Source organism: Eublepharis macularius, chromosome 18 (assembly GCF_028583425.1).
Source record: "Eublepharis macularius isolate TG4126 chromosome 18, MPM_Emac_v1.0, whole genome shotgun sequence".
NCBI classification, from domain to species: domain Eukaryota; kingdom Metazoa; phylum Chordata; class Lepidosauria; order Squamata; family Eublepharidae; genus Eublepharis; species Eublepharis macularius.
The window spans coordinates 5,389,444-5,414,518 of NC_072807.1; the positions used below are offsets into that span (position 1 = coordinate 5,389,444).

General features: G+C 46.8%; 1 protein-coding gene across 1 annotated transcript in view; it reads right to left on the minus strand.

The window, feature by feature from the left end:
* The window catches only part of ADGRL3 (adhesion G protein-coupled receptor L3), a 673,348-nt gene that overhangs the window by 303,140 nt on the left and 345,133 nt on the right, over window positions 1–25,075 (minus strand). The window contains exon 6 of the mRNA XM_055002453.1: window positions 1,305–1,385. Within this exon, the coding sequence (XP_054858428.1) occupies window positions 1,305–1,385 (81 nt within the window). The remainder of the gene's footprint in view (window positions 1–1,304; window positions 1,386–25,075) is intronic.

Consider the following 25,075-nt stretch of genomic DNA (forward strand, 5'->3'; position numbering starts at 1 on the left):
GAGGAACCATCCAGAGACCTAGGAATAGATCGGTTTTACTTTGTTTTTTAAATAAATAGTCTGGGGGGAGAGGCGTAATTCATGCCAGAGACATGCAGTTACTAGGACTGGGAAGATTAATCCTTTCCCCAGTAGCATTTTCCCAGTTGCACTTTGCCTCCCCTGGGTGGGACTGCTCAAACCCCCCAAAAGCCCCTACGAGTTGCACAGATGAAAGGATTTGGCCACGATGGAAAAGCCACACCTGGTGAAATTATCCCTTTTATGCAACTTATAAATATTACAGCTTTCTCAGTACCTGGATCTGGAAACCTTCCAGGGACAGTAAGGGTCAAACAAATGGTGTGTGTGTGTGTGTGTGTGTGGGGTGAGATTTGAACAGAAACTGGGGTTGCCCATATGGGGTGCAGGGGGTTGGGGAGCAGCCAGGTACTTATATCCCTCACTCATGAAGTGGGTGTGTACTTCCATGTTCCTGTGTTGTGCTTGAAAATTGTTATTTTGCGGCGCAATGGAGGAGTCATAGGGGTCATGGATGAGGACCTACACATGCTCCTCCCATGCTCCCCCCCCCTGCCAGGTGGGCAGAGCCAGGGGACAGCAGGTGGGGTTGGACTTCCCTGCCCCACATGGGGGAATGGCAAGCCTAACAGAAACTGATGACCACATTGAGATTGTTCGTATAAGCATAACCCTAGAAGTGTTAGCTTCTGACATGGTATTCAATTAAGCCAGAAATTAAACAGATACGATACAGAACTGATAGCACTCTTTTTGAACCAAGCCTACAATCATATCAGATTTCCAAATGGGTTCCTGTGTTTTTGAACCACTTTGGACACCTGAAGTCCATGATATGTTTTGAAACCTCTCCACCATACACTGCTGAACTGGTTTAGAATGTTCAAAGTATCTTGAGAACAATACGGAACTCACAAGTCTTCTGAATCCAAGCATGCTAACAAAAAATGTGCCTGTAGCAACCTGTTTTCAGTGCAAATATCGGCAGTTTTCTTTGTGAATGTAAGAGTCATAGGATTTAGCTGGCCTCAAAGAATACTTAGATCCAGAAAATATGATAGCATACAGTTGATAAAAGAATTCAGTACAACTCCTTAGGAGAAACATACAAGAAATGAGGGAGATCATATCTAGGAAGCGTGAATGCTTTCAAATCTGTTTCAAATCTAAAGAACATCTTAGTCTCAGAGTATTCCGCTCCGGACATGGGATCATAAACCATAATCATGCTCTGGCTAATTAATAAACATTCTCCAAGAGGAAGAATTAAGTCAACAACTCACCCTTAAATGACTGCCTTTCCAGATCAGAGTCCAAAGGAATCGGAGGAGCAATGTAGGAGACCTGGCCGTGGTGTGCCTGCCCTGTGGACAAAAGAAAAGAACTTCCAACATTCATCTGGGAAAGATCTTACCTCAGCACAAAATTAAAACATTATAGTCATAATTAAGTTGAAATTAATTATCTAATATATTTTTATACCACCCTTCCCCCTGAGCAGCATCCACAATGCTCCCTTTGTTAGCGGTCCAACTCTCCTTCACACTGAAAAGACAGCTTATAAATACGGACATATCATAAGCCTTTCCCCCATGTGTTTCAAGCACATGGTGTGTTGCCTGGCTAGGCAGGATCATTCCCAACTCTGGCTGGATATGGAAAATTACTGGAATGTGAGTCATGAGGCAGGACTGGCTAGCAGCCCCACACCCTGGAGATGCGCATAGATGTAAGAACAAAAGAGGTCTTCCAGCAGTTCCTGAATGGATCACCCACCCCTTCTGATCTTTCCCCTCCCTCCTAATCAGAGTTAATCAGGCACCTGATAACCCTTTCTGCTAATTGCGGGTCATCAATCACTTTTCTTACGTTTAGTAACACCCAGGGAGGTTTAAGCAAGACTTTCCCATTTTATTGTCTCACCTCCTGAGACAGCCATTATGCTATTGTTTTTGGGAGAAGACATGATCCTACCCCAGGGCATGTCCCCCAGTATAATTGGACTGCCCTGCCATGTGCTCAGAGTGTGCGTTCTTGGGTCCTTGTGCACACTCTCAGATGCGTGTCTGAGCCTTCTTCTTGCCGTGAAGTGTTGGTCACTCAGCTGCTACTCTTTATGGACGTCCTCTATCTTCTAGACTGGTAAAAATCAACTGACCCTGTACTCCTCTCCCTTTTCCTCCCTATTTTCTAGTTAGCTCTGCATGTATGTTGTGTGTGGTTTTGACTCTTTAATAAAACCATTTGTGCTGAACACCTGCCTGGTTCTTTGAAAGAGTTCTCTAAGGCAACGATCCTGGTATACATTGGTGGAGATCCTGCTAGTTACCCCCCTCGCTGATTCTCCTTATATGATAGTTTACCCAACTCGCAAGGAGACTCCCCATTTAGGGTAACACCTTGCCCACTTTATCCTAACAAGAACCCTGTGAGGTGGGTTAGGCTAAGAGCATGTGATTGGCTCGAGGTCACCCAGTAAGCTTTCATGGCAGAGTGGGGATTTGAATACAGGTATCCTGGATTTAATCTAGCACCCCAGCTACTATACAGCCCAGCGTAATTAGGTTATTCTTGCTGCTCTAATAATGAATAGCCTCTAATTGAAGGATCGGTGCAGATATCATTATGAACCATGGTTCAGGAAATGGTACAGGCTCACAACACCATCCACTCTCGTCTCTTGTGTGAATTCCCTCTCTCACTCCCTCCATGCACCCAGAGGATGGTATGATGTCTGAGAAGTGACAAATTTGGGTAAGGATATGCTAAGAGTTCCAAATGGGGCTATTGACACACAGAGGTACTACCAAACTACTGGACTAGTGTGCTTCTCTTTCTATGCCCCTAAATAGAATTTGTTTTCATAAGTTGGCGTGGAGCGGCCTGCCTGAAGAGGTCAGGAGAGCTCCCACTCTCCTAGCTTTCCACAAACAATACAGAACCGAACTATTCAAAAAGGCTTTTGAATTGTAGAGAGGGGGTATCAGATGCTCTGCTAATGAGTTAGGGACCATAGACTTCACCACTATGTTGACTTTACTACTATCTGTTACTTTAAATATGTGCTCCTATGTCAGCCCTAGAATTGCTTATGTTCTGTTTCAGCATTATGTTGGAAAAAGTGATCCATGCAAAGTTCATCTCCAGATTGGATTACTGTTACTCACTCTACGCAGGGCTTCCCTTGAGTCTGACCCGGAAATTACAGCAGGTCCAGAACACTGCTGACTGTGTCCTGATGGGTGTGCCTTTCAGGACACATGTAACTCCAGTTCTGCAGCAGCTACACTGGCTTTCCGTGGAGTTCTGGATCAGGTTCAAGGTTTTGGGATTAATAATAATAATAATAATAACATTCGATTTATATACCACCCTTCAGGATAACTTAATGCCCACTCAGAGCAGTTTACAAAGTGTTATTATTACCTCACAACAATCAACCTGTGAGGTGGGTGGGGCTGAGAGAGCTCCAGAGAACTGTGACTCGCCCAAGGTCACCCAGCTGGCTTTGTGGAGGAGTGGGGAATCAAACCCGGCTCTCCAGATTAGAGTCCCATGCTCTTAACCACTACACCAAACTGGCCTATAAAGCCCTAAATGGATTGGAACCAGCATACCTGATGGACCGTCTTTTCCCATATACTCTCCGGAGGGTGCTGAGATCAGCCGGGAAGCACCTACTGGTGGTCTCTGGCCCCAGGGAGGCTCGATTGGCCTCAACCAGGGCCAGGGCCTTTTCGGTCCTGGCCCTGACCTGGTGGAACACTGTCTGAGGACACCTGGGCCCGCCAAGATCTTGTCTCCTTCAGGCAGGCCTGTAAGACAGAGATGTTCCGCCAGGTGTATGGTTGAGGCCATCAGGGTTTCCACCAAATGAGCCTCTCTCCCGGTCTCCTCTATGTATGTAGGAGGTATTGACCATCTACCCCCCATATATGAGCAACCACACATGGCCACACCTCCACCTCCTTCAGATGTTATATGGTTTTTATACGGCGAGCAAGTGTTTTATTAGAAAGCTGTGTTAATTGATTGTGATTTTATCTTGTATATTTTATCTTCTGTTGTGACCCGCCCTGAGCCCGCTTGCGGGGAGGGTGGGATATAAATATAAATAATAATAATAATAATGTTATGGTCTTATGTTCTGTTTCAGCATTTCTTCAACTCTGTATTCGATTCTTGCTAATGCTATGTCTTTGCAAACTTATTTATTTACCCTATGGCATTGTTTATGAAATTGTCCTTGATATTGACTGTACTAATCTCACACTGTGTAATCCCCCTTGAGTCTCAGTGAGAAAGGAGGACTATAAATGACATAATTAAAATAAAATAAAATAAAGAGACAAGGAAGAAAGCTACACATTAATATATTTAATACACTTTTATCCACCCTTTCACTAAGTTTCTTAAGGCAGCATACAGCAGTCTCCTCTCCTTCATTTTATCCTCACAACGACCATGTGAGGTAGGCTGTCTTCCTGATCCTAATCCAACATTCTAATGGGGGGGGGGGCACTACGAGAAGGTGGGAGACATGGAGAAAAACAGAGAGAGAAATGTGGATACATATGTTCAAGAAATAAGAACAGTCCCATATTGCAAATAGAGATGGGCATGAACTGAAATACAAAGCTCGTGACGAACCAGGTTGGTTCATGGTTCACAAATCGGCAGTTCATCAGAACCCATTTCTGACAAACCGCCATGAACTTTAGACTAGTTTGTTTGGTTCATTTTTTAGTTCGCCACTGCAGACAGCCTGGTGACTATCAATCAGTTTCCTAGGCGACAGGGGGTGGACTTCCTGCAGACCTTCTGCTGACCAGGAAGTGACCTTCTGCTGACCTGGAAGTGACAATTTGCTGACCCGGAAGTGACGTTTTCATGAACCAAATGAACTGGTTCGCAAACCAAGGCAGGTTCGTGAAAGTTCATGGCTTGTGGCTCGTGAAATGTGACAAACCACGAATCGCACGGTTCTGTTTTTTCCCGGTTCGTGCCCATCTCTGATTGCAAATCCTGAGTATGAAAAGGCTGAATTCGAATCTCATACTGCATCTGTATTCATGAGTATTTCTTTTGGATTAAAGTTGTGGTGTTGTATTTACATGTAAATACGTTCAGTATGAGACTTGTTAAGGACAGTCCAATAGAAGTATTATAGTAGCAAAAAACTGTTTTCCTTTGGATCATTGAAAGATGATTGAAGTTGTAGCAACAGGTAGTCATTTTCATCAGCACACAAGCTGTCTAAGATTCAGCACCACTGTAAAGTTCCTTGTTTTGTTAGAATAAATAATCCCCCAACCCGGGGGCAGGGAGGGCATGAAGAAGTGGTATATGTGGAAACTTATTTATATTAAAAAATATGCAGTTATCATCCACCTATTTTCCATAACAATTGACACGGTTGTTAATCTCTTTTCTATACAGGGAAGTTAATGATACATAGATGATGGTAACAGTTTAGAATAACCTTCCAATTTCAAACAATATTTGTGCTATAATAAAAAAGCAGTTGCTTCCTCTTGTGAGACACATTGAGAGTAATTAATATTGTTTCCCCTTAACATAGAGTTCCGGTTGCTGCAAGCAACCCCCTTCCCCCATCCAATGCCATCCAGAGCAGAGGCCTACTGCTGCTCGCACTTGGATTCTTTCTAATGACTTTCAGAAGTATCCTCCGTGCTCACCCTACTAGCATAAGCAATACAGCTCTTTAGCAGTGCAATACACTCATAATGCATTGGGCTTCCAGTAACGATGGCAAAGGAATCAGAGGCAACTCTGTGTCACTTCTATCTCTTTCGTGTGTTATGCACTGATGTGCACCTGTCTTCTTTGATGCAGAGGTAATTTGCCTTTATTTACTGTTTTGTATTTTCTCTTGCTTTCAACTTATAATTTTTAAAAATAAATTTTAAAAAATCTAAACGATGAGCCATAAGGGGAAAGATACAAAGATGGCCCCTCCATTCTTCCCTGGAGCTGGTGAGGAAGCTCGGGGAGAAGTCATTTCTCTGTTGAAAATATGGGGGTTCAGGTGGAAAAACAATCTGAGCAACTAAAAGAATTTTCTGCTAATAATAAGGCAATTGATAAGTCAATTTAACAACTTGGGGAATTGACAGAGGCTATTGGTATACGAGTGCAACAGATGGACGCTAAAACTGCCAGCATCACTGCAGGATCGTTTATATTGCTATCATTCCAAAGCCAGGCAAAGACCACAATGCATATGCAAATTTTCCATCTATTTCTTTGATGAATATTGATGCCAAGATATTAACTGCCATTCTTGCTAACAGACTTCAAATGGTTATTAGAACTTTGGTGCATGTAGATCAGGTAGGATTTATACAAAGCAGGCAAATATCTAATAATCTTAGATTGGTTGCTGATCTGATTGTATTAAATAGAAATAGATCTAATCAAGTTGCTAGTCCTTCACTTGATGCTGAAAAAGCATTTGGCAAAATATATTGGAAATTTATTTTCTTTACATTGACTAACAGCACAATCCTAAGGGGGGAGTCCAAAAGCACTTAGGGAGCCTACCAGGAGTTACACTGGCATATCCTGGACTTATGCCACCATAACCCTCCCTCTGCAGGAGCAGCGGCCTAGCGCCGTTCTGCCCAGGCCCTTCGCCAGGTCCTGGCTGCGGTGGCCAGGTGCCCAGTGGAGCACAGGATGCTGACTTCCACAGGGACCAATCTGCAGCAGCTGAGTGCTCCCCCTTCCCGCACCCAATCATCTCCTTGGGCACCCTATACAACCTCCGGCCAGAGTGCTCATGACCCCAGTTAAGTAGAGAGGCGGCTGGAGGCTCTTCCTGAGAGCCCCCTACTGTGGGGACTTAAAAGTGTGAGGCGGGAGAGGGTGATCACAGTGGCGGGGCAAGAGTGCTCAGGGGGAACTTTGCGAAATTCTGGGCTTGCCTCACACTCACACATGGGAGGAGAAGCACATCCAGAATGTCTGACTAACAACTACCACTTGAGTTCCCTTGCAGGTTACCCATCTCCTGAGTCTGGGTTCAGGGAGGGGCAAGGTGCACTGACAGGTAAGAAGGAGTTGGGGAGACAGCTGCCCCCAACTGCCATCCAGAGCAGTTGGCTTGCTCATCCACACTGGCCTCCCCTCCCCTCCCCTCTCCCCTCCCTTCCCCCCAATGCTTGCTTGTTCATGGAGTGTTGCCTGTGTGTGTCTAGTGTGGGGGGCACAACAGAGGACTCTCATTCTCTGACATGGCTGCTGATAAGCCAGGTGGAAGACCTGCATGCAGGTGGGGGGGGGAGGTTGATGCCTGAACGTGCGTGGGGTGTGGGGTGGCATCCTGGGATCTCTGGGGCTCCTCCCCTGCATGGCCAGAACACTCCCCCTTTTGCTGTTTGCAGAGGCAGGGATGGACTTCGGGGATCTTGTGCCAGAGATGGGTTGATTGCCCCCAGGGCAGTTCCCCCGGTCCTGGAGGCTGTCGCTCCATCCCAGAGGCTGTCATCCCGGCACCAGAGCATGGCTCCTGCATTCAGTGATGCATTTCAATGGAGCTGCTGCAAGTCGATGGGCATTTCTGGCTCCTATCACACCCAATGGGCCCTCCAGCCTCTCCCATTGTTTCCAATGGGCATTCTCATCATTCGTTTCAGAGCCTGCTTCCACTTGCCTATAAGGACCTGCCTCTCTGAGACTTGAGGGGCTGATGCTGGGTGCCAGGGGCTGTGGGTGCGACCCTCACTGGGTCCCGCTGGCTTCCTTTTCAAGGAGGGGGTTCTGTTTCCCAGAGCAATGGCAGAGTGGGGAGTTTGCAAGTGAGCAGTGCTTCAGCTGCTGGCCTGGCCCTTGTCAGAAACGGGGGTTGGTCAAGTGGGTGGGCAGGTGCCCAGTCTGCACCAACTCTCCCCTGTGGTAAGGGATCCTCTGGAAGCAAGCGGCTCTGTTGGGGTGCAGCAAGCCCAATCCTAGGGCTCTTTCTGCCTTGTGGTCCTCTGGTGGGGTAGTAGCACTGGCAGCTGGCAATTGCAAACACGACCCAGCCCACAGACCGGCTATACTTTCCCCTGTCACTCAAGCCGCTGTCAACCCTGTAACTGGTGGATTCTGCTGCCCATTGCCAAGACAACTAGGGAGCATTCTCTCTTCGCCGCGCCTTGCATATACTTTGGACGTTTAGTCATTCAACCCTTTTGGGAGGAAGCTATTAGTCATATTAATTTTGAGTTAGAAAACTCATTCATTTTTGAGAATGTTAATGTACTGTTAAACTACTTGCCTGTCTCTTGGAATTGACCCATTGTCAATGGAAATGGACTTTCTATGCCCTTCCTGTTACTAAAAGACTTACACTTCAACATCGGAAAGACAAAAATCCCACTTCCTGTACATCACTGGATTGAAGACCTTATAAACTTTTCAATGTTTGAACGTGTTGCATATAGAAGGCAACTGTGCATGGACTTATTTTTAGATAGTTGGAAATCTTTTAAAGATACCCATGTATAGATTTGCCTATAGCATTTTTGTAACCAGCCTTTTTTTCTTTTTTCTTTTTAAATTTCCTGTTTGCTTTCTTATTTTTAAAAAATAATTTTGCACTAATAAAATAAAAATAAATAATGCATTGGAATAATAATGTCTGCAAGTCATCTGCTATAATTTCATCCTCCACCCTGAGCTTGCTTTCAAAATGAGCAACGTGAGGTCGGGTGGTGAGATGCTGATTGTTCCATTATTGAGATACCAAGTTCATTCGCCGCTCAGTAATTCAAAGTCCAGCTTCTGAATGATTACTTGGAGGAAGGAGTATTCTTCTCCACCGCATTCACTGCGTCAGCTGAATCGCATCACTTAAAGCTGAATCGAGCATTTAAAACAACTGTCAGGACCTTCTCACCGTCCTGAGAGTTGTCCCCAAAGAGGCTGAGTTACCCACGTATTGCTGACTAAATATCTCAGAACTGCTCTGACCGCAGCAGTTCCTGTTTGCAGAGAGTATCTCGACCGCCCCCACGGAACACTGCTGAACGGAAGGACAAGGGGGCGCCTTAGCAGCAGGTGCTGGGAGGTGATGAAGCTGCAGGGGCCACAGCTGCAGTGGGTTCACGCCATCCGAGTGGCTAGTGGGGAGATGTGACATCACTTGAAAACTGCCTCCTCCTTAAGCGGTCACTGCAGGGTTGTCAGCCAAGCGCTGTCAACAAGTGGGAGAGTCTGGGGGTGGGGAAAACATAATCAGTCTCAGGCCGGCACCATAACATCATTTTCAGCACAAACCTGGACATGGCCATCTGACATCAATGCTGATTCATGAGAGGGAGGGCAGGAAGGGTTACATCAGTGCTTATTTCTCGTGGCCCTTCTTACAAGCCCAGGGTAATGCCAGTCACCACCTTGGGGTCAGGTAGCAATCTTCTCCAGGCCAGTTTGGCCAGGGATCCAGATGCTGTTTTGTCATATTCTGGGGTCACTGGGTGTTGTGTGTGGCTGGGAGGTATTGTGAATCTCCTGCACGGTGCGGGGGGTTGAACTAGATGGTCGTGGAGGTCCCTTCCAACCCCATGTTTTTTTTATTCTATGACGCCAATGTGTTAAGGTGATGTAATGATGTCACTTCCAGGGTTCCACTGGAAACAATGTAACGGTGCCCATGCAGTAACTTTATTTTTGTTTCCTGCTTAAAACATTTCAATACTTTGGGATTGAACTTGCAGTGTTTCTCCAAGGTATGTGTCTGTGGACCTTGGAGTGACATCTTCTGGTGCCCTGACACAGACAGACACTGTGGAAGCATAGTTTGCGTTTGACATCCCCACCCCCCGCCCCACGTTGGCTCCAACTTCTGTGGTGAGCTGGAGAGCCTGCAGGAGGCAGGTTTAAGCTTCAGGTTTGGACCCATTTAGAGATCAGTGGGTCTGTCTTGCCCACAGAAGTGTGCACTGCAGCCCATCACTGTGTTGTCCTGTGATGTATTACTTAGGAGGATCGGGTTTGGTCTCCTAGGTAGTACTACTGTACCCTACCAACAGTGTTAAGCCCAGGGAATGCTCAGGTTCTCTTGGGTTTGAACTGTCAGAAGATAGGACCATCACATACTCAGCAGACAGTCAACACTGAAGCTGAGGTCTAGCTAGACTTTAGCAACCTTAGGTTGCAGGTGTACAGGGCTATTCCAGTGCTCTTAGTGAGGAGCTACACTCATAGAACACTGAGTGGCAGGCCACTTAAGAGGGTCTCTGGGCTGCAGCAGTTGCTGAAGGGTGCTAAGAGAGGGAGGGGTGCAGGGAGGAGGAGGCCTCTGATTTTCCCTCACCTGTGCAGAGGCTGCCGTCCTTCGCTCTGGTGACATCACTGGGACTTAAGAAGGTCTTCCTAAGATAACTGGTTGAGGAGCACCAAGAGGAACTTCATCCAGTCTAGAAAGACTATCAGTCTTTCCTGGGATTTTCTGATTAAAACTGTTCTAGCATTAAAGAAAGGGAGACAATGGAGGTGCCACATGAACTGTGCACAGCCAAGTCTTTCCAGATCAGTACTCCACGTTGTAGCCACCAGAACCCATGGGGACCCCTACTTTGATCCCCCATTTTGGTTCTAACATGGGCTTAGGGCTAGAAAGCGGAGTCTATCTCCTGCTAAAGTTAAGCTAACAGCAGTGGCTTGTTATGCAGCAGCGAGCCAAGCCAAGCAGAAGGTGGTGGAGTTGTTAGGCAGCCATGGAATGCAGACCTGCTCCTCCCTAAAGCCCACCTCCGGCTGATTAAACTGGAGGGCTATTCTCCCTGAAAACTTTAGAGGCTCCTCTCTGAATAATTTGATCCTAATGAACAACCCAGGTCTCCAAAACAATGAGCGATGGACTGACCCCAGCTAGTTACCCCACCCCCTTATCTTAGTGACTATACAAAAAAGATTTCTGCTCTATGCTTAACCTTGTTATTCACTCAGCCTTAGATGTTTCTCCAAATCTCCTCCAGGAAACATCTTTTAAAAACTTTTATCCAAAGCAAGAAAACTCCCCCTTTCAATATCAGCCTTCTTCCCACTTTAAATTTGGGTGATTCTCCAGAATGAGGTTTTCTGAAACCACCCTGCCTTTAGACTTTACTGTGTACTGGTGAAACAATCCTCTCATGCCCAAGAGGTGGTAGTACAACCCCCCACACAAAGGACATGAATGGCATTCATAAATAGGAGGACTCTGTTGCCAACCCCACCCCCTCCGCGCAATGCCAGTAACCTCCCAACATGCTCCAGTTATGACCACAGAATGCACAGTCGTCTCTGCTGGTGAGAACCATCACTATTCTGCCATTGCTGTTGCTGACCAAACGAAGAACAGCTTATTTTGCCCTGCAAGATAAGAGCCAGAGACGAAGTCCTTACACCAGACAGGTGAAGATGATCATAAGTACTTCAGATAACTCCAGGTTGGGGTTTGTTTTCAGATATGCCATTTTTACATTGTCTATGAGGATATTACATAATTCCATCAGCAGCACACCACTCTGGAATCTTCAGCATGTTTCTCTCATCCCTTGTTAATGTTTCCAACTCTTTCCAAGTTGGCATTGGCAGCAGCGTTAATTAGTATGCTGTCTGGATTGTTCCCTCTCTGAGATCGTTAATGAAGAAGTTCAACGGCATTGATTTTTGTGGCTTTATTTATGGCCTTCCAACTACATTTCAGCCCACCTGACTTGCTCATAGGCAGGCTAGTTGGGAGTAACAGTGGAAAACAAGAGACACATGATTTCACCAAAGGCATATCCCCATGAACAATTTTGTTCAATAATGTTTAACTTCACATTGCTGTTGTTACTCAACTTTTTGTCCTCTAAGGAAGTTTCCGGGAGAAGCACTTGTATGAAATTGTCACTGATGACTGCTAGTTTTGTGGCTTGATATTTGCAGAAAAGCTTCAATTTAAGAGAAAATGAAGTATTTACAACTTTGTTCATATAACAAAGAGCATGGAACTTGTAAGTTAAGGTACTCATCTTAATTTCCATGCCAGGAAAGCAATAGATATGCTCTACAATACATAGAAGGTATTAAGTAATCAAACAAACAACGTATTGTTGCACCCAAACCTTAATGTGCTGAAAGTGCTCAGTAATCTTAACACCGACCCTACAAAGCAAGGTCATTTTTATGCCTATCCCCAGACGGCCCTTGTCTTCATTGCTCTCCTCACAAATTGTGAAGAGGATGTCTGTTGTTCTTATCTCTCTATGCCCTGCGGGACAGGGGGCATCAATTGAGAAGCAGTAGCTTATGGAAGAACTGGAATGCAATCCCCTCGTGTTCTCAGAGAATGCAAATCCACAACAGAGATCTCAAAACAGAGATATCAAGGAAGGGAGCCAAGCCACGTGTTACAAAGCAGTCACAATACAGATCAGGGAGCTGAAGCATGAATTGTAGAGAAAATATTCTGACACAAATAAAGACAAAGATAATGACGGTGGATAATTCTCTCTCACACATTCTTTTTTCCCCCCTGTCTCACACATGGCGCACTTCCTTCCCCTCCTCAGAAACACAACACACATATGCCAGATTCTCTTTTTCTTCTTTTACTTAGTTAATTTTTATCTCACCCTCCCTCGAAGGAATTGAGGGCAAGTGTGCTGTTTTATCTTCACAGCAATCCTGCAAGGTAGGTTAGGCTGAGACAGTGCATGGCCCAAGGCCATCCAGTAAGTTTACAAGGCAGGGTGGAGATGCAAACCCGAGTCTCCCCATTCCTTGTCTGTAGGTCAAACTACAAGTGACGCCCGACACAGGTTGGACACTTGCCAGCTTCCCTCAAGTTTTGATGGGAAACGTAGGCAGCTTGGCGGAATGCTGGACAAGTGACAGTTGAAAAGTCCACTGGACAGCAGTCGGAGAGCCAAGCTGCAAGACCAGGACGCCCACATTCCCCACCAAAACTTGAGGGAAGCTGACAAGTGTCCAATCTGTGTTATTTGTCACTTGTAGCTTGGCCCTGACACTCTGTGAGTCCACACTAGTTGTAGGCCAGCGCCAAAGGGTGGAGGGGAGCTGGGAGGGGCAAGGAAACAAAAATACACAAGACCACCATGATGGAGTTAAAACAGGTCATGACTTGATGGATTTACAGCTCGTGGAGCACTGGCTCTGCATAGGGCACAGATCCGAGCACTGGCTGACCTGCCTGCCAGCCAATGACCCCCACACTTCCTCAGACCCCTGCTGGGGGGGGCCATGGGATGAAAGTTAGTGGGATACCCCATGGGTGTACACCTCTGTGTGGATCCCCTGCCACCAGGGAGTAAGGCAGATCTGACAGCCCCCGAGCTGGGCATTCACCTGCTACACTCCCCAGACCACTTCAGGGGATCCCCTTGTTTTCCTGCAAACAGATCAGTGCCCAATGACCAAACTGCCTACTCCACTCCAAAGTTGTGACAAAAGGGAGGGCTGGGTGGGATGCCGGCCACAAGCCAAGTGCCAAGGGGCAGGGCCTGCCTCTCCTTACAAGGGCCAACAGTGGACCTGAGAGGAAACTGTGCCTCCCTGGTCCGCAGCCCCCTCCCCTCCCCTACCGCTCACCGCCCAGGCCAGCCTGCTCTAATTGGCTGGTCTCGGTGTTTGAATCTGCGCAGTGCAAGTTGCCCGCCAGGGGCACAGGAAGCCTCCTGCTGCACTTCAGCATGGTGGCCGCCTGGCGCCCTGTTCCCTCCTGTGTGGCCTGCAACTGAGTCCCCCAGTAAAGACTGGGAGCCAGCATTTCTCATGCCCGCTTGAAGACACAGTAGCACCTTTCCTTCCTTTCTTCACAAATGCGAAGTGTCAGACCCAACCAAATGACACCAGCTTGTTCTGACTCTTTCGTGCATCCTTGTGTGTGTGAGGGAGACAGAACACATGGGTGGTAGAGCTGCCATTTGTGCTCAACAGCACACTTAGTTCTGTTTAGCTGTAACCAAGCCACTGTCCCCTGCCCCTTCTAGCACCAAGCATTTTTCTGGGGCCTGGCCAGTCTTGGTCCTAATCTTGGAGAGTGCCTTCAAGTCATAGTTAACTTATGGTGACCCCTGGTGGGGGATTTCATGGCAAGAGACTAACAGAGGTGCTTTACCATTGCCTGGCTCTGCAGCCATGATCTTCCCGGTAGGCATCCCATCCAATTACTAAGCCTGTTTATCTTCTGAGATCTGATGAAATCAGGCTCTTCTGGGCTATCTAGGTCAGGGCAGAAGTGGTGTTAGAAGAGCTTTAAACTTTTCCTCCTGTACTATTTTCCAAAACTAAATTTCCCTTCCCAGGTCCTGGCGCTAGCTGTATAAGTGAAAGTTATGTATAAGGTGGCCGGGTGTTTACTAGTTTGGGGCCTTATGTATAAGGTGCTAGTTGTATAAGTGAAAGCATGCACACACAAACTCTACAATTTCTTTTTAAGTAACAACCAAAGTAAATCCTGATCATAGAGCTCCTAATCTCATTTGGCTCTTTGTTGTACTTGAGATGGAACTTTTATTTTAAAGATCTGACTTCAGGGTTGCTTACCTTCATAAAACATTTAAACAGCAGATTCCACCCAGTGTGTGTGTGTTGGGGGGGGGGGCGGAGTAGTTGGTCATTCCTCTTCACGTTAGATAGCTAAAAATAAATGCAAAGTTTCATCATTGTCCCTAGCAATAATAGCAGCCAGAGCTTGGGGGGGGGGGGGGCTGGCTGAGTAGCCAGCAGAGGCAGTAGAGGGTGGTGAGGGAATCCTTCCTTTCCCGCAGCAATCCCACGTGGATCTGTCTTCGCAAATTACAGTTCCCAGGTAAAATCACGTCATTCGACATGTCAATGAACACTTGCTTGGTGTCTCATTTAGCCTGACACTAAGGGGAACCTGGATATTCAAAGAGGCAGTAAACCTTTGAATGCCCTGACTGGTGGTAATATCAGGGAAGGCCTTGTTCTCTATGCCCGTGTTTAGGATTACTGCTTACCTGCTGGGGACAGATTTCCCACTCCTGGCTCTCATCGCCTGCCCGCACTCCAGTAGCCAGAAGGAAAGCAGGAGGGAGGCGCCTTCAGGACTGAGACTGACAGACCATACAGGGACTGTCCCTCGCCCTATGTTCCCCGGAGGCTGCTCCAGTCAGCAGACAAAGGGTTACTCGTGGTCCCTGGCCTCAAGGAGGTTTGCCTTGCCTCAACCAGGACGAGGGCTTTTTTGGTCCTGACGCCTACCTGGCATCACACGCTTTCTGTTTGTGGAGGCCTGGTCTCAGCAAGATTTGTAATCGTTTTGCTGGGCCAGTAAGATGGAGGTGTTCTGCCAGGCTTACGGTGGTTAAAGCAGACGAACGGCCCAACCAGCCTCTCCCAGTGTGTGTGTGTGTGGGGGGGGGGTATATCCCCAACCTGTACTTATTAAATCTTAGACATCCTGCCCATAGACCTCGGGGACGTTCTTGAGATGTGGGTTGCAATGTGAGCTGCCTGGGACAGTTTTAATGCAGTACTATATGATTGCTACCAATGTTTTATGATATTTTTATTATATGTATTTATATGTTGTGAATCTGCTCTGAGCCTGCCTGTAGGGACTATAAACAAAACAAAACAGCATGGACTAGATGGAGCCCTGGTCTGATCCAGCAGGGCTTTTCTTATGTACTCACGAGAAGTAGAGTTATAAAGATGTAGGTAAATAGGTCAGAGCTCACTCATTTCTCACTATAGTCTGCTTTTAGCCTCCCCTATCCCCACTGATCTAGGATGGCTGGAGGCCCAGACTTTCATCCTAAATCATGACTTGAGAGCCAGTTTGGTGTAGCGGTTAAAAGCACAGGACTCTTAATCTGGAGAGCCGGGTTTGATTCCCCACTCCTCCACTTGAAGCCAGCCAGGTGACCTAGGGCTAGTCATGGCTCTCTGGAGCTCTCTCAGCCCCACCCACCTCACAGGGTGTTTTGTTGTGGGGATAATAATAACAATACATTGTAAACTGCTCTGAGTTTGCATTAAGTTGTCCTGAAGGGCGGTATATAAATCTAATGTTGATGTTGTTGTTATTTAATGGTGCAGATGTATGTGAAAGTGCTTTTGGGGGAACTGATAAATTAGAGCTGAGCCAAATCTTTCATTCTCTGTGATCACTTCGCTCAGTTTTCCTCCAGTTGCTTGAGGGGTGGGCGGAGTTAAGACTACCATTCCCAGCAAAGCTTGTGGGACCAATCAAGTGCTCTTCACGTGTAATTTGTCTTGTGTGTTTCCACTCTGTGTGACTGGCCCACGGTCATCTAGCAAGCTTCATGGCAGAGTGAAGATCGAACCTGGGTCTCCCAGATTCTAGTTCAACACTCTGGCTATTGCGTCTTTGATAGCCACCCCAGCAGACACCCAGGGCCACAACCTGCCAGCACTGGAGGGAGGGAAAGAAGCACCCAAGCCTCAGAGGGTTAGAAGGGGCAGGCGGAAACCAGCTAGCCCCACCCTCCAGTGGGAGTCTAGGAGCCCAGGCAGGGAGAGTGAGGACAACCAAGAGGAGGGCAGACCAGAGGGAGAGGGCACAGGAAGCAGGGACAGCCAGGCAGCAGCTAACCAGACAGAAACCTTACCAGAAGTAGAGGGAAGGCAGTCAAGGCACCACAGGGCCACGCTCCAACCTGCAGGCAGGTTAGAAGGGATTAGCCAGAGCCAGGTGGGGCAGGAAGATAAGCAGCCACAGGTGGAGCTGCCTGGGGCGCTCTACAGGAAAAGCTTGGCAGCCAGCCAAGAAGGCACAGGTGTGCCTGCCCCAAGCAGCCAGCTCAGTAGAGGAAGCTTGTCAGCCAGCCAAGGAGGAACAGGTGTGACTGCCCTGGGCAGCCTGCAGAGCAAACCCAGGTGCAGTTGCCTGAATCAGCCAAGGACGTGGCTAGAGTGCCGGGGGGGGGGGTGGCTGACAGGTGGAGCAGGGAATTGGTGAAGGGATAAAAGGGAAGTCCATCCACAGGGTGGGGTGGGTTGTGTAGGAGTGAAGGAGGAATGGTGGGAAGCGAGAGAGTATGAGGATGTAAGGAGGTTGGTGGAGAAGGAGAAGGAGACGAGTGTGAGTGAAGGCTGGGGTAGGTTGAGCAGGTCAGCGAGTGGACTGATAGGGTGTCAGGGTGATTTTTATCGCCCCTCCTTCCACAGAGCAGGTTCCTGCAGTATCCCTGATGCCCTCCTGGGTGTCACCCCCTGGGTGACGCCCCCCTGCAGTGCCTAACGCTGTGGCGTCCAAGGTAAAACATGACATCTATCATTTACCACCATAAGGATTTTGAAGTAGGCATGTTAGTAAATGAAACAATTCCAGATCATTTATGCACTACTAAAAACGCAGGTTTCAAATGCAGACCTCCCCAATATTTATCTCTCTTCATTGCAAGATCTGTCTAGTTCCTCCTACTTACTTATTTTTTTATTACATTTTTAGCCCGCTCTCCCCGTAAGAGGGTAGTAGAGATGTGCACCTGAAAAACATTTGGTCTTCATACTCTTGTGTTTACATGAACTATAGTCAAGAGCTCTCAATATTCCCATCTGGCATTTAACTTCTAAAGACTTGGGCAAGCCGATAAAAAAACAAGAATGTCTACTCTAGCATATTTGTCATTTCCACTATTTCATTCCAAGACAAAAGAACAGGCAGAATAATTTACAAGGGACAGCAAACAGGAACTGTTTCCGGAAAACGAGAGTTTTGGAGCTTTGCCATTTGGTTCTTATTAAACTGACATTGATACTTTAGGGAACTCGGGACACACTTCTGTGTTGGTCTTAGCTTGATTGCTTTCTCTGTTTACATTTTATTATACGCTTTTCTGGGACCTACTTGAAATTGAAGGGCAGGGTATAAATGATGTACGCAAATAAAGTAACTTTTCAGATGGCTGAGAAGTGAAATGCTGCAGTGTTTCAAGACTCTGTAGAATGATTTTTCTTTGTCTCATCTTCCTCTTGGCTGTGTCCTTGCAGATTTTAAACTGATCTGGGAAGACGTTTTTCTCTACTCTCATTAGATGTGCAGTACTTAGTATAATTTTAATCATTTAATAAACAGCAGCAGCCATTTACTTTCGGCAGAGTAAAGCAGGATACCATGACACCCTTTATAATTATAAAAGATTGTTGGGTAGCCCAAGTCAAAAGGCAAATTTCAAAAGCAACAGTAGTGTAGTTGATCTTCTTTATCAAGACCAACCAACCAATTGAAAATCTGTGAGAACAAGTTTCGCGTTCTCCAGAACTTTGAAAAGTACAACACCCCCAAACTAAAAGTGAAGATGCATCAAAAGCTCTACTGTTAGCTATACATTGCATTTTTAATTTTTTTCATCAACCAATTGTACCGCCTATAATCTTTACATGTTTTGAGAAATATAGAAATCCAAGGAAGGGATTTTGTTGCTAGAAGAGGAATATCTTCAAACGTGGTGCTGCTAATGATGGGGAAGTAACCAATAAGGGAGAGTATTGCGGTAAATTGTAGTAAAATGCAGTAAAGAGCCCGCAAACACTTACTAAGTGTCTAGATCCTTATTCACAAGTACTGAATAAGGAAATAACCACTTCTGTAAGCCTGAAAGATCTTAAGAGATTTTTGACTGTTACTCTTTGAAAAAGATGCACTTTGAAATGGGACATTAAGGATCTAGATGATCTGCTAGAGGATACAGGATTAATCACAGCCACTTCATGAGAATCATCGTGTCAAGAATTATTTATTGACTCTCTGTTACTATTGAGATATAGTGCTTATGTACTTTGAATATTTATGGGAAAAACTGACCAAAAATTCATTTAGGGATATTTACAGTTAAAGGATGCTATTTACGCATTTGCACTTCAAGAACTTCTGTGCAATATATAAATCCCATTTGGGACTAGCACTTTAGCACTATCACTTTGTTGATTCTTTGATGTATATCTCATGTGAGATGGTTTGTTCAATATGAAGCACTTTAAGAGTTGGTTCTCCTACTAGAAAAGAGAGCAAACTTTGAAATATAGCTGTGTTTATATGAGCTACAAGAGAAGAGTTGTACACTGTTGCTAATAAATTCTCAGTAATTGTTATAACATCTGTATTTATTGTTATCATTTAAAAAGACACTTAGTAAGTGTTTGCGTGTTCCTTACTGCATAACGATGGGGAGGTAATATGCCCTCATGCTGCAGGTACATCTACTCTGTTTGACTTCTATTGATTTCCTATATAGAACATCATATCTTTGCTGCTGCTGCTGCCTGCCTTATGAGGGATCTGGGGGTTCTGAAAAAGAACTCTAGGTGGATCTGTTTAACAGCTGACATTTATATTTCCTAGTAAACATGGGCCGTTTTTGGTTTTTGCCTTCCAGGAGACTTTCTGTGCAATCCTCCAATGCATGATTCCAGTCTAAGCACGTTTAAGTCAGTGAACTTAAGCAGGAGTAAAACAGGGTTGAACTTACCTGTAACTGTTGTTCACTGAGGTCTTCTGTGCAGGCACACATGGGACTGCACATGCGCAGGCCTGCCAGCTGGAGAATTTTTGTAGGTTTAAAAATCACTAGAGGGTACCTGTCAGGCTATGGAAAACAGGATACGTTGAAGCCGATTCCCCCCTTGCAGCAAGAAATCCAAGCTCTCTTGAATCAAGATTTTTTATTGGGAAACCATAACTAAAGCGTATATATGTCCATAGATTACACAGAAGCAAAATAAAGCGTCTGGCTGTACACTGAACTCTTGCTGAGAATGACATATGGAATGCTTGCTACAAAGTTCCAGTCCCTCCCTGTGAGCCCCCCCACCCTCAGTGCCCAACCAGCTGGGCATAGGTTGTTGTGGATTTTCCGGGCTGTATAGCCGTGGTCTTGGCATTGCAGTTCCTGACGTTTCGCCAGCAGCTGTGGCTGGCATCTTCAGAGGTGTAGCACCAAAAGACAGAGATCTCTCGGTGTCACAGTGTGGAAAAGATGTTGGCAGGTCATTTATATCTACTCAGGAGGGGTGGGGTTGAGCTGAGTCATCCTGTAAGAATTTCCCAGGGTGTGGAATGCTAATGGAGGGAGGCTTTACTGTATCCTGAGGAGGTTCTTTTGCATATGGATTGGTGCTTGATGTACTAATCTTCTCTGCAGGGCTATTGTTGGGTATAGAGTGTTTTGTTAGCCTGGTGTTTTTCAGGGCTGGAAACCATGCTCTATTCATCCGTAAAGTCTCTTCTTTCCTGTTGAAATTGTGCTTATGCCTTCAACAATATACAGCTGGGCATAGTCAGTGGGAGAGTAGGCAGGAACCGTCTCAAGGTCTCTGTGGCAAGCCATCCGAGATAAGCGTGCTGTCTTCCCAGGAGCTGGACGGCCTGTGTGAAAAACTACACACATGGAGCGTTAACATGGGAATGTTCGACCCATTCACTGAAGCTTTCATCAAAGTCTTTCTATCTGATTAAGTAGTAAAGTTTTTTGTTTCTCTATTTAGAGTCTAAGATTTCCTCCACCTCATAGTGGAGCTGGCCATCAATTAGGGTTGGATGTGGAACGCCTCTCTCAGGGTGCCACTGATCGGGTCGGGGAGCTTTTTTTAGCAGGCTAAAGTGAAAGGTTTACGCATTTGGCGTAGGTTCTTTGGCAATTCAAGTTCTACTGTCACTTCATTGATTACTCTTTTTACTGGGTAGGGACCCATGTATTTGAGCCCTAGTTTTTTGCAGGGCTGGTCACTTTTGAAGTTTTTTGTGGAGACATACACCCGGTCGCCGGGTTGCAGGTTCCATTGTTCCGTGCGATGCCAATCTGCATAATTTTTGTAATCCTCTTTGGCTTTCTTTAAGGTTTCCTGGTTGATACTCCACTGAGCTGTTAAGGAGGACCACCATTCTTCTAGGTCTCCTGCCTTACAAGTCTCTGGGTTGGTGGCAAAGGGTAGGGCTTGTCCCTCGTATCCGTGCACTATATTAAAGGGGGAAACCCCCGTGGAACTGTGTACTGCATTGTTGTATGCATATTCGGCAAAATGGAGAAAGTTTATCCAGTTGTCTTGCTGATAGTTGATATAGCAGCATAGAAATTATTTCAGAACTTGATTAGTGCGTTCCGTTTGTCCGTCGGTGGCAAGATGATAGACGGAGCTTATTCCTTGCTCGATGCCGGCAACTTGGAGGAGCTCCCGCCAAAAATTGGCCACACATTGCACTCCCCGATCCGAGATCACTTTGGTGGGAAATGAGTGGAGCCTCACTATATGTTTCATGAACAACTTGGCTAGCTTTTTGGCTGTTGGGATAGTGGTACAAGGGATGAAGTGTGCTTGTTTGGAAAACAGATCCACCACTACTAATATGCATGTGCACCCCTTGGAGGGTGGTAGATCGGTGATGAAGTCCATCAAGATCACCGCCCAGGGACTGGAAGGAGTCTCTAGCGGTTGGAGTAGTCCTGGGGGTTTTCCTCTTCTGGATTTCCCCATTATACAGACTGGGCAGGTGGACACATATTGGGAGACGTCCAGTCTCATGTTGGGACACCAGAACTGGTGCTGAATTAGGTGGAGTGTTTTTAAGTAGCCGAAGTGACCAGCTAATTTGGTGTCGTGGCACTGTTGAAGAATTTCCTTGCGTAGACTGGGTGGAATATACAATTTGTTGCCTTTGTACCACTCACCCACTTCGGTTTGTGTGAGCTCGTTGCAAGGCATGCCTTCGCCTTCCTTTTCCACTTCCTCTTTCACCCGCCTTCTCCAGTCAGAGAGATCAAGTTTCTTATTGAGTTGCTGTTTCACCGTTTGGCTACGGGTTGTCACTGCCCCTCCCAGTTGGGTTGGTGAAAACACTGTGCCAATAATTTCTTCCCTCTGGCTGTCACATTGGGGCATGCGTGACAGGGCATCTGCTAGGAAGTTGGCTCGCCCTGGTACGTAATTAAGTGTGAAATTAAACTTGGAGAAGAATACAGCCCAGCGAAGTTGTTTGGCATTCAGCTTTCTGGGTGTGCGGAGAGCCTCTAAATTTTTATGATCAGTCCAAACTTCAAATGGGCTTCTAGCCCCCTCCAGCCACTGCCTCCACGTAGTAAGAGCAAGTTTAACGGCAAATGCTTCTTTTTCCCACACGCTCCAGTTGCATTCTGCATCAGTAAATTTTTTGGATAGATAGACACAGGGGCGGAGTTTGCCTTCTGCATCAGGTTGAAGCAACACACACACACCCGCTGCTGTGCCGCTGGAGTTGACTTGCACAATGAACTTGCGATTTTCGTCTGGGTGCTGAAGCACGGGCTCTGAGATGAATTTTACTTTCAGCTTCTCAAACACTTGCTGACACTCTGCGGTCCATTGTAATTTGGCTTGGGGTTTTTTCTCTTGTCCCCCCTTTCCCTTGGTTTTTAATAAGTCTGTCAAAGGCAGAGCTATTTGGGTAAAGTTTTCTATAAACAGTCTATAGAAATTGGCAAATCCCAGGAAAGATTGCAATTGCCTTCTCGTTTGGGGTGCTTCCCACCCCTCCAGTGCCTGTACCTTAGCTGGGTCCATTTTTAGTCCTTGACTAGATATACGGTAGCCCAGATAAGCCAATTCCTCCTTGTGAAATTCGCACTTAGACAGTTTGACAGGCAACTTATGCTTGATTAGGGCGCTTAGCACTTTCCAGACCAGTTCAACATGTGATTCCTTATCCGCCGTTTAGATAAGCACGTCATCAAGATAAACGACCACCCCTTTGTACAGGTATTCATGGAGCACTTCATGAATAAGCATCATGTATACAGCTGGGGCGCCTTTAAGCCCAAAAGGCATAACTAGGTATTTATATTGTCCTAAGGGTGTGTTAAAGGCGGTTTTCCACTCATCCCCCTCCCATATCCTAACGCGGAAGTATGCATCTTTTAAATCCAGTTTCGAGAAGACTTTGCCTTGGGCCACCACGCTGAGCAGGTCTTGAATCAAAGGGAGGGGGTAGGCATTTGACATGGATCCCGCATTAATGCCTCTGAAATCCATGCAGTCTCAACCCCCTGTCCTTCTTTTTGATGAACAGGACAGGGGCGGCATGCGGGGAGCTAGCGGGCCAGATAAACCCCCTCTCTAAATTTTTATCTATGAACTTCTGCAGCTCCTGGCACTCCGCCAGGCTCATGGAATATAGTTTGCCTTTGGATAACTTCTCCCCGGGAATCAGTTCAATGGCACAGTCAGTGTTGTGGTGGGGGGGGGCAGCTCATCCGCTTCTTCTTCGCTGAAGGTTAGGTGGAGATCCCTGTATTCCCAGGGAATGGTTTTCTTCTCCTCCTCTGCTAGGAAGGTGACGTTCAGGGGGGAGGGAGGGGTCCTGCCCCACTCCCTCGTCCATGCATGCACACCGCACTTTGAATAGGACCACCCCCTCCAACCATTTGATGTAGGGGTCGTGGTCTCCTAGCCAGCTGCTACCCGGTATCAGGGGATATTTTGCTGCATTGCTGACTATGTAGGGGTGGGCCTCCCAGTGCTTCCCCATTCCCATGGGTACGGGTTCTGTTTCAAAGGTGGCAGGACTCATGCTGGACCCGTCCATTTGCTCGAAAACTATGGGATCCTCCAGTTTATGGGTTTTCAAGACTAATCCATTGACTAGGGCAGGCGAGATGATATCCCAGGAGCACCCGGAGTCTATAAGGGCGTGTACTCACACGAGTCCCTCATTTTGGGTTTACAAGTATGTCTGGCATGAACAATATGGCCCCCCTTTCTCTCACCTCGGAAGGGGTGGACTCCTTGGTGACCTGCCGCTGGGGTCCTTTTACAGCAGGTCCTCTGTGTTTCCCGATGGCGCGGGTATCTCACCTTCAGGAGCAAGCAGTTCCTCAGCTTCCAGTCCGTTATCCGGCTTTCCCCGCCGTACGGGGGCCTTACGTTCCATTCTCGGGGCTCGCAGCGCAGGTATGGGTCTTGGCACCGGAGGAGCTTTTAGGGGACATTGTGCTGCGAAATGTCCAGTATTTCCACACTGGAGACATAAGCCCTGCCTCCAGCGAGCATCCCGCAGTTCTCTGCCAGGCCCCGGTCCTCCTGGGTAGGTTCTTCTCGTCCCCGAGAACTGGTGTTGCTTTACCAGGCGGACTACCTGGGTGCAGTTTTCGACCTCGCAGGACAGTTGCACCCAGCCTAGGAGGGTAGGTGGATCATCCTGCATCAGGGCCCAATCTAATAGTTCAAGATTCATTCCGTTCCTGAACAGTTCTATCTTGACTTCATGATAGGTTGGGCACTTGGCGGCGAGTTGTCAGAACTCTGCGGCTGTTATTATGGGTGGTCCCTGCCAGGGCCAAACAGCTCGCTTGGCACTGGAAGCCACCGGTGCCACAGGAGGAGGAATGGGCTCAGTCTCAGTGGCACCCACTTCTTATTAAAATCAAGTGAAGATGGAGGGACAGTGCCCATCACCTCCCAGAGCGCAGGCATGACTATTTTCCCACCAAAACAGCCCTCTGCCCTCAGCTCCTCTTGCCGTCATACTCCCTAGAAAATGAAGAGCATCAGTGGGGAAGGAGGGAGGCCTGCACAGGAGACCACCTGTGTGCCTGCACAGGAGACCTCAATGAACAACAGTTACAGGTAAGCGCAACCTTGTTTTCATTGTCGGTCTTCTGTGTAGTCCCACATGGGAGTTTAACAAGCTTCTTATCTGGGTGGTGGACCACTCATATGTATTTATCCCGATTCTGCTCAGTCTGTCTGCAATGGTGTTTTCTACTCCTGGTTTGTGTACTGCCTGTAAATGAACACCGTGACCAACAGCCCATTCCCATAGGCACAATGGGTAGGAAATTGTTGCCCCTTGTTTGTTTACATAAAGCACAGATGTGCAGTTGTCTGTTAGCACCTGCATGTTCTTGCCCGTGACCATATCTGAGAAGGAAATTAAGGCAAAATGTATTGCCTGTAATTCAAGTGTATTAATATGTAAGGAGAGTACATCCCTCATCCATGTGCTATGGGCTGTAAGGTTTTCACAATGCTCACCCCACCCTGATATAGCTGCATCTGTAGTAATGGTCACATCTGTACGTACTGAGCCAAATGGCAC